The sequence below is a fragment of the Octopus sinensis genome, linkage group LG1 (genome assembly GCF_006345805.1).
Source record: "Octopus sinensis linkage group LG1, ASM634580v1, whole genome shotgun sequence".
Classification (NCBI taxonomy): domain Eukaryota; kingdom Metazoa; phylum Mollusca; class Cephalopoda; order Octopoda; family Octopodidae; genus Octopus; species Octopus sinensis.
Window position 1 is genome coordinate 22,433,200 of NC_042997.1, and position 13,162 is coordinate 22,446,361.

General features: G+C 37.5%; 1 protein-coding gene across 1 annotated transcript in view; it reads right to left on the reverse strand.

Annotated features, from left to right (window-relative positions):
* The window catches only part of LOC115210530 (histidine ammonia-lyase-like), a 57,920-nt gene that overhangs the window by 21,771 nt on the left and 22,987 nt on the right, over positions 1 to 13,162 (reverse strand). Inside the window, exons 7-11 of the mRNA XM_029779136.2 lie at positions 8,049 to 8,086; positions 7,064 to 7,189; positions 5,001 to 5,140; positions 4,840 to 4,887; positions 2,980 to 3,031 (exon numbers count right to left, since the gene is read on the reverse strand). Of these exons, the coding sequence (XP_029634996.1) occupies positions 2,980 to 3,031; positions 4,840 to 4,887; positions 5,001 to 5,140; positions 7,064 to 7,189; positions 8,049 to 8,086 (404 nt within the window). The remainder of the gene's footprint in view (positions 1 to 2,979; positions 3,032 to 4,839; positions 4,888 to 5,000; positions 5,141 to 7,063; positions 7,190 to 8,048; positions 8,087 to 13,162) is intronic.

A 13,162-nucleotide genomic window follows, 5' to 3' on the forward strand; every position in this document is an offset into this window, starting at 1 on the left:
ATACAGGAAAATTAGGTGTTGCTTAAAGAGGCAAATAAAAAACAGAGATTGTATAAATATACAATCTAAATTTACATATCTAGATTAATTTATGGCTTAACAATGACACAGAATAATCTAAGAAATTGATAAATGTAGTGGCGCCGGGATTAGTAGATAAAGTCATCAAAACCTGAGAAAATTTATACTCAGTTATAGGGGACATGTCAAGGAGTTCACCAACTACCAACATCAAACACGAAACGGTCATCAACCTAAGCTCCTTCCTATTCGTACATACACTCGATTGCTACACACACACACACACACACACACACACACACACACACACGCGCGCACGCATATATATATATATATAGGGGTGGCACGTAAAAAGCACCAACTGATCGTGGCCGTTGCCAGCCTCCCCTGACACCTGTGCCGGTGGCACGTAAAATGCACCCACTACATTCACGGAGTGGTTGGCGTTAGGAAGGGCATCCAGCTGTAGAAACACTGCCTGACCTGACTGGAGCGTGGTGCAGCCTCCTGGTTTCCCAGACCTCGGTCGAACCGTCCAACCCATGCTAGCATGGAAAACGGACGATGATGAGAGAGAGAGAGGGAGAGAGAGAGAGAGAGGAGAGAGAGAGAGAGAGAGAGAGAGAGAGAGAGACATAGATGTACACATATCACAGTACATATAAACATATAAATTGTTATAAATATCCACATTTCTATTCTTCCATGTAAACATGTCCAGCTATGGGGAAATATTACTTGCTGGGAAAGAAGTTAAGGTTGGTATCAAGGAAGGGCATCCAGTCAGAAATCCTTGCTACAATGAATTCCATTCAAGCCATTCAAGCAAGAAAAGTAGACATTAAAATGAAGATGATAATGAAGTGTTTTAGTCATCTCAAATTATAACAAGAGCACTCAGAGAGCGCAAACGTCTGCCAAGGCAACACCAACATCCTCTCAACGATTAGCGAGAGATGATTTTTAAAATGAGAATATCTGAAATAAACTCGACTGCTTGCTTTCACAAACGAGAATACTAAAAATGAACCCGACCACTCTCAAACGGAAAAATAATCGAAATATATATATTGAGTAAGAGGTGAAGAGAGAGGAGATGAAATATTAATACAGTGAAGGAGAAGTAGTGAGAATAATAGTCATGACTGAGAGGGGGTGAGAGAAAGTAATGACAATGAGAAAGACCAAACGAAATGGCAAAGAGAGCGTCGTATGAATGAGAAAGGAAGGGGCGATAGATGAATAACGAAGGAAGGAGTGAAAAAGCCGATAAACGGCGTTTGATGTGTATGTGTGTGTAAAAGAGAGGTATGTTTGCGTGTGTGTGTATGTACGTGCGTGTACAAGAGAACTGTGAAATTCGACATATAGAAAAAACGGAAAAACAATCCAGAATCCTTGTCTGATACTGGATCGATCCCAAAATCTAATGAGACCATGCCAGTCATAAGGCCAAACAGCTCTGAAAGTTTCATCCGAATTCACCCAGTGGTTCTTGAGATATCTTGTCCACGGACAAACAAACACGACTGAAAACAATACCACTGCCTTCACTAAGACGGAGGTAATAATGATTTAATTATATAAAACTAAAACACTTGTTTTTATAGACTTATTCTATTGCCAAGCACTTGTAACATGTATGTGAAAGCTGTCAAAGCCAAGTATGACAGTACTTAAAGTTCGGTTAGGATCAAATGGGTGTCTAACTGAAAATCTACCAAAATTCATAACTCAACTGATAGCTTGTTTATCCTAATCATTATGGCATTGACACAGGACATCAAGAATGGGCGCCAATGTTATACTGTAAGGGTAAGGCACTGCGTTTTGCATGAATCAGCGCAGTAAAAGTTCATTTTATTTTTAGAGGTTAGACGAAATAAGAGGAGTTGGGGGGGGGTTCCAGGTCTGCAAACAAGTTCTCCAACAAACATACAGGTTTTGTAATTTATGGTGACTTCATGAAATTTAATATAAAATTTTAAATCATGGAATGGCATGCATTTTATGTATCACACGCATACGCACACATGTACAAACATGCACACACAAGCACGCGCACGTACACACACGCGCTCACAGAGACAAACAAATAATCACACACAGTTTATTCCTTTTTCTTGCGTATAAATTATATATTTGTTGAAAGGAATATCATAGTAGAAAGGAATATCATTATTAGCAGAAGGGATTAGCTTTGCATGAAAAGCAGGAAAATTGTTTCGACCATTCTGATTGAAGAATCCTTTTAGCTCAGGGCTGAGCTTCAACCAAGGAAAATTCATTGATGTAAAGGGCACTTTGCTTGTGCTTCTAAAGTGCCACTCCCTCCAATTTGCTGACATGCATTGTGCTTATAAAACCACAAAAATGCAGGAACTAGTGGAACTAAAAAGAACATTCTCTAATATGGGGCTATATTCCAGCAAGTTGATTGGTTAATAACCAGAACGCATCAGTTAGGTAGAGAACCTGGTTATTAAAGTTGTGAGCTTTTGATCGTAGGCCTCGTTACATAATGTACACCATTTATTGAGGACTCCTTTCGTTTTTCATCGAGAAATTGTAAAATTTTAATGTGTGTGTTTGTGTTGTGTGTTAGTGTTGTGTGTTTGTGTTGTGTGCTTGTGCGTATATGCATGTGTGCGCGCGCGCGTGCGTTTGTGTGTGTGTAAGAAAGAGTGAGAGAATTTGAGTATATATGTAGAGTGAGTGAGTGTGTGTGAGAGAGAGAGATAGAGAGAGAGAGAGAAAAAGAGTGTGTGTGTGTGTAGATTTTCACATAAATGCATGTTTTTCTGAATAATTAGAAACATAAAAACCAATGGGACTACTCTCTCAACTCCCAGAACCATTAGAACTCTCAAAAAATATTTTTGTCCCAAAAATATTTTATTGTAGTTTCCAGTGTTTTCTTTTATATTTTTAATGCTATCAAATGATTTGATGTCTTACCTTCAGATCCAAGGGCAGTGATGAACTGAGCACCATTGATCAATGCAAGTCCCTGAAATAAATTTACCACAAGATCATAAATCTTTGTTCCTATTCACATACATAAATACATAGACATGCAGAAACGGTTTAACTTAAACCAATCGATTCCAAATGTCCAGTCATTAATAGAAATATCATTGACAGAGAGGATAACTCAATTAGCAATACTGTTATAAACGAAGCTTGCGTTCTCTTGGACGAGATTTTATATAAGAATGGCTTAAAATTCATGGAAGAAGGAACACTAAAACAATTTAGACCGTGTCTAATGATTAAATACTCTTTTACTCTTTTACTTGTTTCAGTCATTTGACTGTGGCCATGCTGGAGCACCGCCTTTAGTCGAACAAATTGACCCTAGGACTTATTCTTTGTATCAGTCTCTTTTGCCGAACCGCTAAGGTACGGGGACGTAAACACACCAACATCGGTTGTCAAGCGATGTTGGGGGACAAACACAGACACACAAACATACACACACACACACACATATACACACACACACACACACACACACACACACATATATATATATATATATATATATACATGTATACGACGGGCTTCTTTCAGCTTCCGTCTACCAAATCCACTCACAAAGCTTTGGTCGGCCCGAGGCTATAGTAGAAGACACTTGCCCATGGTGCCACGCAGTGGGACTGAAGCCGGAACCATGTGGTTGGTAAGCAGTCTACCTACCACACAGCCACTCCTACGCCTATAGCTACTTACCACACAGCCGCTCCTACGCCTACGAATACTTTAAAGACTCGACATTAATGATTTTTTTTTTTTTGCTATGTAGTTTCCTGGTGGTATGTGCTTTCAAAATAGGCACGTTTTGTCTACTTTAACAATTTAGGTGCTAGTGTAACAAAGTTTACTCAATTCGGTGTTATCAAATGTTCTCCCTCTGCCTCGAAACCTCAACTTGTCAATCTCCTGAAATTTTTGGGAATATATGATAATAATAATATAGCTGACTATAATTTAGATATCGTTATGCACGCTTGGAAGCCACCACTCTTCGATAATAATTCTGCCTAAGTTGAAAAAGGTCAAACCCCTCAAGTTCTTTCTTTGGCAGTATGTGGTCTTTGAAAGCGTAGAGATAAATGAACTTGATGGTTAACACATGCATACATAATACATACATACATGTGCATATACACACAGATAGATAGAGATAGATAGATAGATAGATAGATAGATAGATAGATAGATAGATAGATAGATAGATAGATGGATAGATAGATAGATAGATGGATGGATGGATGGACGGACGGACGGACGGACGGACGGACGGACGGACGGACGGACGGACGGACGGACGGACGGACAGACAGACAGACAGACAGACAGACAGACAGACAGACAGACAGACAGACAGACAGACAGACAGACAGACAGACAGACAGACAGACAGACAGACAGACAGACAGACAGACAGACAGACAGACAGACAGACAGACAGACAGACAGACAGACAGACAGACAGACAGACAGATAGATAGATATATAGATATATAGATAGATAGATAGATAGATATCTTGCTATCGAATGTATAAACATCTTCGATAATGCGGTCCTCAGCAACAACAATAAACCACAAAAATCCTAGAGGGTTTAAAGATAAGGTCAAATATCTTTAACGCTTATTGCCCCTTGTAAGAACATAAATCAATGCTTCTACACGTCGAATAAACTTTCACATACTGAACTGCTTGTGAAGATGTAATATGATATTGCATTTCAAAAGCACACATTGTCTGTTATATGAATAGATAATATATAAAATTAAGTTAGTTTGACCTTACCTCTTTAGGACCAAGTTTAATTGGTTGCAGATTGTAAGTTTTTAACACCTGAAAAATAATTTCATAGCTCATTAGTACGAGTCACGAATAATCGACCCATTTGATAAAAATTCCAAAATTTGAAAATAGAATTAACAGAACAAAAGTCGGTGAGTACTTACATCTTTTGCGTCGGCCCATCCAGTCCTTGGACTCCACATGGTACCTTCACCCATCATCCCTAATGCAAGGTGAGATAAGGGTGCCAAATCTCCACTTGCCCCAACAGTTCCTTTTTCCGGAACCCATGGCAAAAGGGAATCTAATAAACAAAAACATGGATTAAATAACTAGAAATGTAAATTACAATCTCTGGTGCATTGTATTCTTCCACTTCTGTTTCTTCAACTGCTCCTACAATGATTCTTGCTCTTTTGAAGAAACCAGCTATGCATGACTCCGGTTAGAGTTTAAGCAGAGTTTTCTGCTTCTCTACCTTATCTTTTCCAGTAAATCTTGACCATCACTCAATATTTCTTTGTAAATAATGCAACTGGAAATTCCCTCCCTACCCATGTCTCCTCAGGCAACAATGTCAAAAGTTCAAGCAAAGAGAACCAACAAACGCTGATAATACTGACCTATTTCCTCAGACTAAACTGTAATTTCTAACTTTGTCATAGAGACACAAATTTAAGAAATAGGTTGTTAATCATGGGGATGAGTGAAAAGCGGTGAACATTGCTAGGATTTGAATACAATAATATATGGGATATTTATTACAAGTCATTTAGTTCATCACCATACTGTATTTTCCCGTTTGTTCTTTCTGAGACACTCGAATTTTTCAAAAGCTATTCAACAATAATGCCGTACACAAGTAGACGATTTTAATAGTGTTGTCGAGGGCGTTTTTGTATTTGAGCAATCAATACAAGAGAAAGCTTTCTGCAAAAGCCAAACATTATGATTATCTAAATTTGGACTCAATAAACAAAGCAGACCTGCTCAGCTTAGAAATCAAAGAGGATCATGTTACTTCTAAAAGCCTGAGACTTCCTCAAAGTAAATTTATCTTCTAGATATTTTATTTACAAATATGAATCAAGAATATGTATGTATGTATGTATGTATGTATGTATGTATGTATGTATGTATGTATGTATGTATGTATGTATGTATGCATGCATGCATGTATGCATGTATGCATGTATGCATGTATGTATGTATGTATGTCAGGTCACTTTCGAGTGCTACTGGTAACATGTAACCCAGTACAACCTGTTGCATGGTCGGGTCGTCGGCGACTAAACAGGCAAACCCCACCAAGCTTGCTTGGTGAGGAGGGTGTTTATTGGACACCCTGCGAGATGAAAAACAAAACCCATCAAAGGGCGGAGGAACTCTTGAGAGTCAACGGCCATCCAATAAATGTCTTAAGACTGTATCATGCGCGGGGACATAGAAATAATCGGACTGAATACCCGATCGCGCAGTTAAACCATTGGGAGTGAAGGACTCCTAGCCTTTGTTAGGGCATCCTTCTAGGAGAAGGTAACTCAGGTAACTGGGATAACTCCAACATAAAACCTGCGGCTCAGTGGTTACCGATGATGTTGACTTGTTCTCCTTTTCGGATTATGGCTGCTGTTGCTTAGAGAGTGGGAGTGACTCAGCGCACAGCCTTTCCTCATTTAAAAAAAAATATCTTGCACAGGCATTACACGATAACAACATTGATTAAACTTCGTGCAATGGCCATACTCGATAACAAGGGGGCAGCCACCAAGTATGTATGTATGTATGTATGTATGTATGTATGTATGTATGTATGTATGTATGTATGTATGTGTTAGGTCATTCTTCTGTCTACCGGTAACATGTAATCCAGTACAACTAGTTGCAGGGTCAAACCAAGTATTGTTGGTAAGGAGGAGAGTTTTTGTTTGGACACCCAGCAGGACGAAAATGAAATCCTGTCAAAGGGCAGATGAACTCAGTAGAGTCAACATACATTCAACAACCCTGGTCTTTGCTTATACATTTCTCTGGAAGGAAATTCCAAAATAACACCCTCCTCATTGCGAAACCGGAGATCTTGCACGTACTTGTTCCTGGACTACTTGGTTATGCAGGGCAGAATCTTTAGCGGCGTTGGGCAAAATGTTATTGACTTTAAAGTTCAACACAAGTGTTGTTGAGAGCCATTGTCTTTAGTAGGATAATAATATGAATGTATACTTACTATTGAATGCGTTGACATATTTCTTGAGATTTTCGAGAGAAATACCGCTGTATCCTTTAGCAAGAACATTAATCCTCAAGGCCAACAGCATCCTGATTCTTTCAAGTGTTATAGACTCACCAACACCTACAGTAAAGGATAGTATGTTTTAAAAAGACGTCTTATTATTATTTGTTAAATACATTGTCACGTGTATATGTAGCCGCATAATTGTCTCTAACATAAAGCAGTTATCCTCATTTAACGTCTGACTTCCATGCAGTCTTGGATTGGATGGTTTGTTAGAGCCTGTCAAGTCAGAGGACTTCATCCATGCACCAGTGTCTACTTTGGCCCGATTTCTACGGTTGATGCTCTTCCTAACACCAACTATTTTCAGAATGCTCCTAATGCTATTTTTGCGGCACCATCACTAGCGATGATCGCATCATAATTTTAAAAGTTAAGGGTTTAAAGAGGCCCATATAACTGGGAGAGGATAGAAGAAAGAGTGAGATATGCGGAGAAAAGTAGAGGTAGGATAGGCGGTAAGTAAGAATAGATGACGGAGAAGTAGGCAGAAAACACTGAGGAGGATACGATTAATTATAAGGATTGAGAAAAGGGGAAAGATAGAGCTGTAAAGATGTTAAAGTAGAGTTGGCTGGTACTTGTTTTATCTACTCCAGAAGAATGAAAAGCAAGGTTACTTCCAGTGGGACTTCTAGCGGGGTTTTATTTCAGGATGTAAAGAAATGCTGGATATTCACACCTTTCTGTATACACATAATGAATACACAAGGTAACGATGGAATCTCTGTGCGATTAATAGAATTATATAAATGGCAGACAAATTGTCCTCATATTACATGTTAACGTCTTGAATGAAGAAAGGACCCGTTAGATAATAGAGTCCTACATAAAACCCCCGCCCTCCAAAAGAGTGGAATTACCATATGCTGAGGGGAGGGGATGACAAAGAGAAGGAGAAAAATTATTACTTTACCTGCAGAGTGGGATCTGATCAAATTTTCCTGTAATTCTCTGGAAATACAAAATATATTCGACCGTTGACAAAAGGCATTTTTAAAAATTAACAAACAAATGACAAATGCGAGTGAATATTTTAGAAGACACGAAGAAATCTTCAAAGAAGAGTGTAAAAACTGGAGTGACGAGAAGTTGCAACTGCTTTTAAGAAAGTTATCCCCTGCCGATCGCGAAAAATACTGCAACAATATTCTACCGAAGAAACCAGGTGAGTTTTGTTTCGATGAAACAGTCAATTTGTTATCGAAAATTTTCAGTGAAAGAAGTTCCTTCTTCAATACTCATTGGCAATGTTTAAATTTAGTTAAAAAAGATGATGAAGATTTCGTCACCTATGCAGAGAATGTGAAAAGTTCAAATTAAATTAACTCCGGATTTGTTCAAATGTTTAATTGTTGTTCAAGGCTTAACAGCAAGAAAAGATGCTGATATATGTTCTCATATACTAACAAAATTAGAACAGGACCAAAAATTAACTCTACAGGCAGTGGCTGAAGAATGCCAGAGGATTATAAATTTAAGAGATGACGCGGAAAAATTGAAGAAGGAGATTGCTCCCAGATACATGTGTGTCGACTTGAAACGGATAATAAAAAAGAAAAACGAACGTCAAGACAAAATCCATTCTATGGGTGCAGAGGTTTACATTTTAAAGTAATTGTTCTTTTAAAAATCGTAAATGTTTTGATTGTGGCAAAATCGGACATGAAAGCTCACATTGTATAGCGAAACAGAAAATAGAGTGAAACAAAAAAAAATCCTAGAAAGAACGTATTATTAAAAAAAATTCTAAGCGAGGCTCAGAAAAAAAATTGTGTCCATAAAAATGAATCATGTGAATATTAAGTTACAATTGGACACGGGCAGTGATATCACGATAATTAATACAGATACATGGAGAAAATAGGGAAAATCTGGATTAAAGGAAGCTTCGAAAATTGCGCGAAGTGTTTCAGGAAAAGCTTAGACACTGAAGCTTATTTTCGTGGACTAAGAGAGGAACCAAGTAGAACGACTCGCGCGGACAGCCCAGGTCTGTCGCTGAAGTAAACGGAGTTTAAAAACAGAAAAAAAAAACAAGTGGTATATGGTCACATATGCGAAAAGTACGGCAATCAAGCGGAAGATTACGAAGTTTAAATCAGTTATAAGAGTAAGGTTACCACTGGAGAAATATTCAGAAGAAACCAAGTGATTAATTATTGACAGGGATAGATATGAGAAATTGAAAGAACTGTTCGGAAATAGTATAGACTCTTTAGGGGTAGAAATTGAATTCGACGAATTGCCACCGGTCGTGGAGTTTAAAGATTTAAAGCCCTTTATGAACTGTTAAAATGAGTAAAGTAAGCAAACATTTTAAAAGAAAGAGAGAAAAAATAGACTTTCCCAAGAAAAAAGAAAACAAGAGAAATAATAGACTTTCCCCAAAAAAAAGGAAAAAAGGAAAAAAAGATGCTAAAAGAAAAAAAAAACTGTAAGAAAGAAATGTTAATTTGTATAATTTAACTGTTAAATGGTACTGCTTGAGAGCGGGGTTCAGTGCAGCAATTCCACCATCATTTAATCTTTATACATCATTCATTTTTCATTCGCTTCATGTTTTTGTCCCCACTGTGGTGTTCTGTCTGTCCTTGTGCTGCCCCCTCTGTGTATGAGCCTGAGTGCTTAATAGAGAAATATAGAGAGCGCTTGGTAGTCTCACAAATACGTCGTGTGAACACATTGATTAACTTCCATTTCGTTAAGTTATATATCAAACCTGTGTTAAGGATATAAAATATATGTATGTACGTGTGTATATTATATATATATATTATAATAAAAGCCACAAAGTGTCTTGTGAAATACATTTACCATGGGTTTCCTGACCGAAATATTAATTCATTTCGTCATTAATCATGTTGGTAAAAACAAGGCAGTTTAGTAACTGTATTCGATGCAATTGAGGTTTGAATGAGCACACGTATTTAGAAAAAGGCGGAGAGCAATTAAGGGGTGATAAATAACTACATAGAAGATATAACCAGTATTTTACGAGTGTTAAAAAAATTACATAAACCAATACCAATACTGAAATGGATTATCGGGAATCTGCTGGTTTATTCTTAATCCTGTATTTACCTGCATCCGTATCACTTTTGTGCATCCAGTATTTTTGTTATTTCTTGTAACTGTGTTGAAAAAATGCGCCTTTCAAAGTGGGAGCTAATATCCCAGTTATTGGTCCAACATAGACTACTTTGGCTATCTATTTTACTGTTACTTCCTGGCTTTCTGGCAACATAACCATAAATAATCTTCTCTTGATATGCATACAGAAATACATTCGATGATCTGTTGCAGAAGTGTTGTACAACTCTGGTTGCGAAAGGATGTGCCGCTCAGGTAACTGGGATTTGAGCAAACCGAAAAGATGCTACCATCCTTTTCATCTCACAGTTTTGTTAATAAAGAGTGTTCCATACTCCAACAAACACCTTTCCTCAAAATTTGTTCAGTTGTGATGATATTAATATCTCAGTAATCTTGAGATGGGATATAGCTTCACTCAGGGCGGCGAGCTGACAGAAACGTTAGCACACCGGGCGAAATGCTTAGCGGTATTTCGTCTGTCTTTACGTTCTGAGTTCAAATTCCGCCGTGGTCGACTTTGCCTTTTATCCTTTCAGGGTCGATAAATTTAGTACCAGTTGCGTAGTGGAGTCGATCTAATCGTCTGGGCCCCTTCCCTAAAGATTTCGGGCCTTGTACCTAGGTAGAAAAGTATAGCTTCACTCAGATTGTATACATTTTATACATTAGATTCCGGTATGCAATTGACCAGGGGTTTTTATCCATGTAAGCGGTAGTGTTTTGGGTTATAATTTTAATTTTTGCCAGCGCCACCCAGCTTGGTTTGTTTACATCACCGTTGAGTCCTTGCAGGTAAAGGTCAATATTTCCGCTAGAAGGTCAGTTGATTTCATTAGTACCCGAGAAACAAATCTCTTTCAGGTGCTTTCTTATCCCGACATTTTTAAATGATGGTGTATCCCCATTGATGGTGTATATTTTTGATGGACATTAAGGGCAATGCTTATAAGCGCAATCCTTGTTTCAGAATTTATTTCCATTTTTGGCTACCATGCCTCCTGATTAAAGTCTTTCTTCACCTCAGTTATTTTTTTTAATGAATCTGTATCTTCCTGAGAAGCCTCTTAGCATTTATTTTCACCTTATATCTCCGTGAACTTCTGATTGATTCCAATTAAATTCTTTGTTAATTACTTTTCGTTCAACTCAACTACCATTTCTTTTGGTGCTGGATTTTTTTACTAGAGGCTTTAACTCTGGTTTATGAGTGTTTACTTTACACTCAACTATTCTCTTTTTACTGTCCCTAAGCATTGTTTTTGTTTTATCATCTGTTCTTAATTAACGTGGAATGTAGTCGTTTGTTTGTTCCCATGTGATAAGCAGTTCCACATAACTAATAGTCTACTGCAGAAGACTATTTTACCCCAGTTTTCCAAATTTATATGGCCATCTATTTTAATTGTTTTGTTTTCCTCTTCTTCTTCAGTACCTCCAATCCGCTGCATTGTAGATAAGTGTTAATTTGCCAAAGTGAAAGGACATTGTAGTGTTGTAAATATTCACCATCAAGTTCGTTAATCACTTATTTTGGAAGAAATGCTCACATCAGCAGGGCAGCTGACTTCTATGACTACACATAATTTTTCTTTCCTGTCCCAAACAACTATATCAGGCACATTATGTTTGCACTTGGCAGAAGTTTTGATGAGACTGTTTTATCAAGATAATGTGTCCTAGAACTGATGCGTTATCGATGTTTAGCCCAGAGCAGTCTTTCTTACGAATGACATCATTGTGTTAGCAACATCATATCACAATGGGAAGTAGGAACTCGATTGCATTTTGGGGAAACTGCTATAACCTATATAGCTTTGACAGAAGTGTAACGCAAGCACCATTTTCGTTTGCAGCTTAGGAATTTAAGCTGTCTCCTGTTCTTGGATTGCAAAAGATTAATCATCAAAATGCATTGTGATGTAACTGACTGCAGTTCAAGAGAAGCTATACTTCATGTTAATATTATCAGCCTCATCTTTACACGTTAGGTAATCTCATAAGCTTTCTGTGGTATGCAGAATGTTTCTCTTCTACTTTCATTTGTTTTTGGGGGGCATGCTAAACCTACAATTCTGGGGTTACATTGGAGACCATTGGGAAGCTAATATGAAGAATTCACTACGAACCAGTAAGATGTTGTTCTCATCACGTTTGAGCATTTGGTTGGTGCATTTACTTTTGCAGATGCTGTGAGTGATACCACAGTTTGCACTGATCTTAAACCTCGGCCTCCCTTGTTTCTTCCTAGAGTTTGTCAGTATCACTGTTTATGTGGAGGTTGCATTTCATATGATGATCCTGTAGGCTTTAATCTCCAAGGATCAGATTTCCTCTATAGACTAGTCGAGTATTCTAATTGTTAGAATCAGTACATGTACTGCAAATGCTTTGTGGCATATTGTTCCTTTGTGAGAGAAAAGCTCTGACAGTATTTTTGTAGAATATTCTTTGGTTACTATTTGTTCACAGCAACTTAATATTATTATGTATTTTTAGATATTTGTAGTACTCATTATGCAGACCAGAGGGAATAAACAAACCATTTTGCAAAGTTTTGCGATTTAGGAAGTGGTTTTACAGTGTTCCACTGTCAAATATAAATAGTTTTTGGCCAAACTCCATCTCTATATCAGCAGAAAATCTAGGTGTTTCTCAGCATTGTAAATGTTTCAAGTTAAATTTTTAAATCTCCACAAAGTTAAGGGATGCCCTAGTGTCTATTATTCTTTTAAACCCTACATAACCAGTGACTTGAGTTTTTTGTTAAAGTAATAATAGTGAGTTTAAAGACAAAATACACAGAAGTACTTACTGATAGGTTTCCTTGGAATATTTCTTTTGATTTATAAAATCGGAGAAAATCGTTTCGATTTCAGTTGCATGTTAAAGAGTGTTGGCCTCATCTTTGCGAGCTTTTTAATGGTATCAACTAAA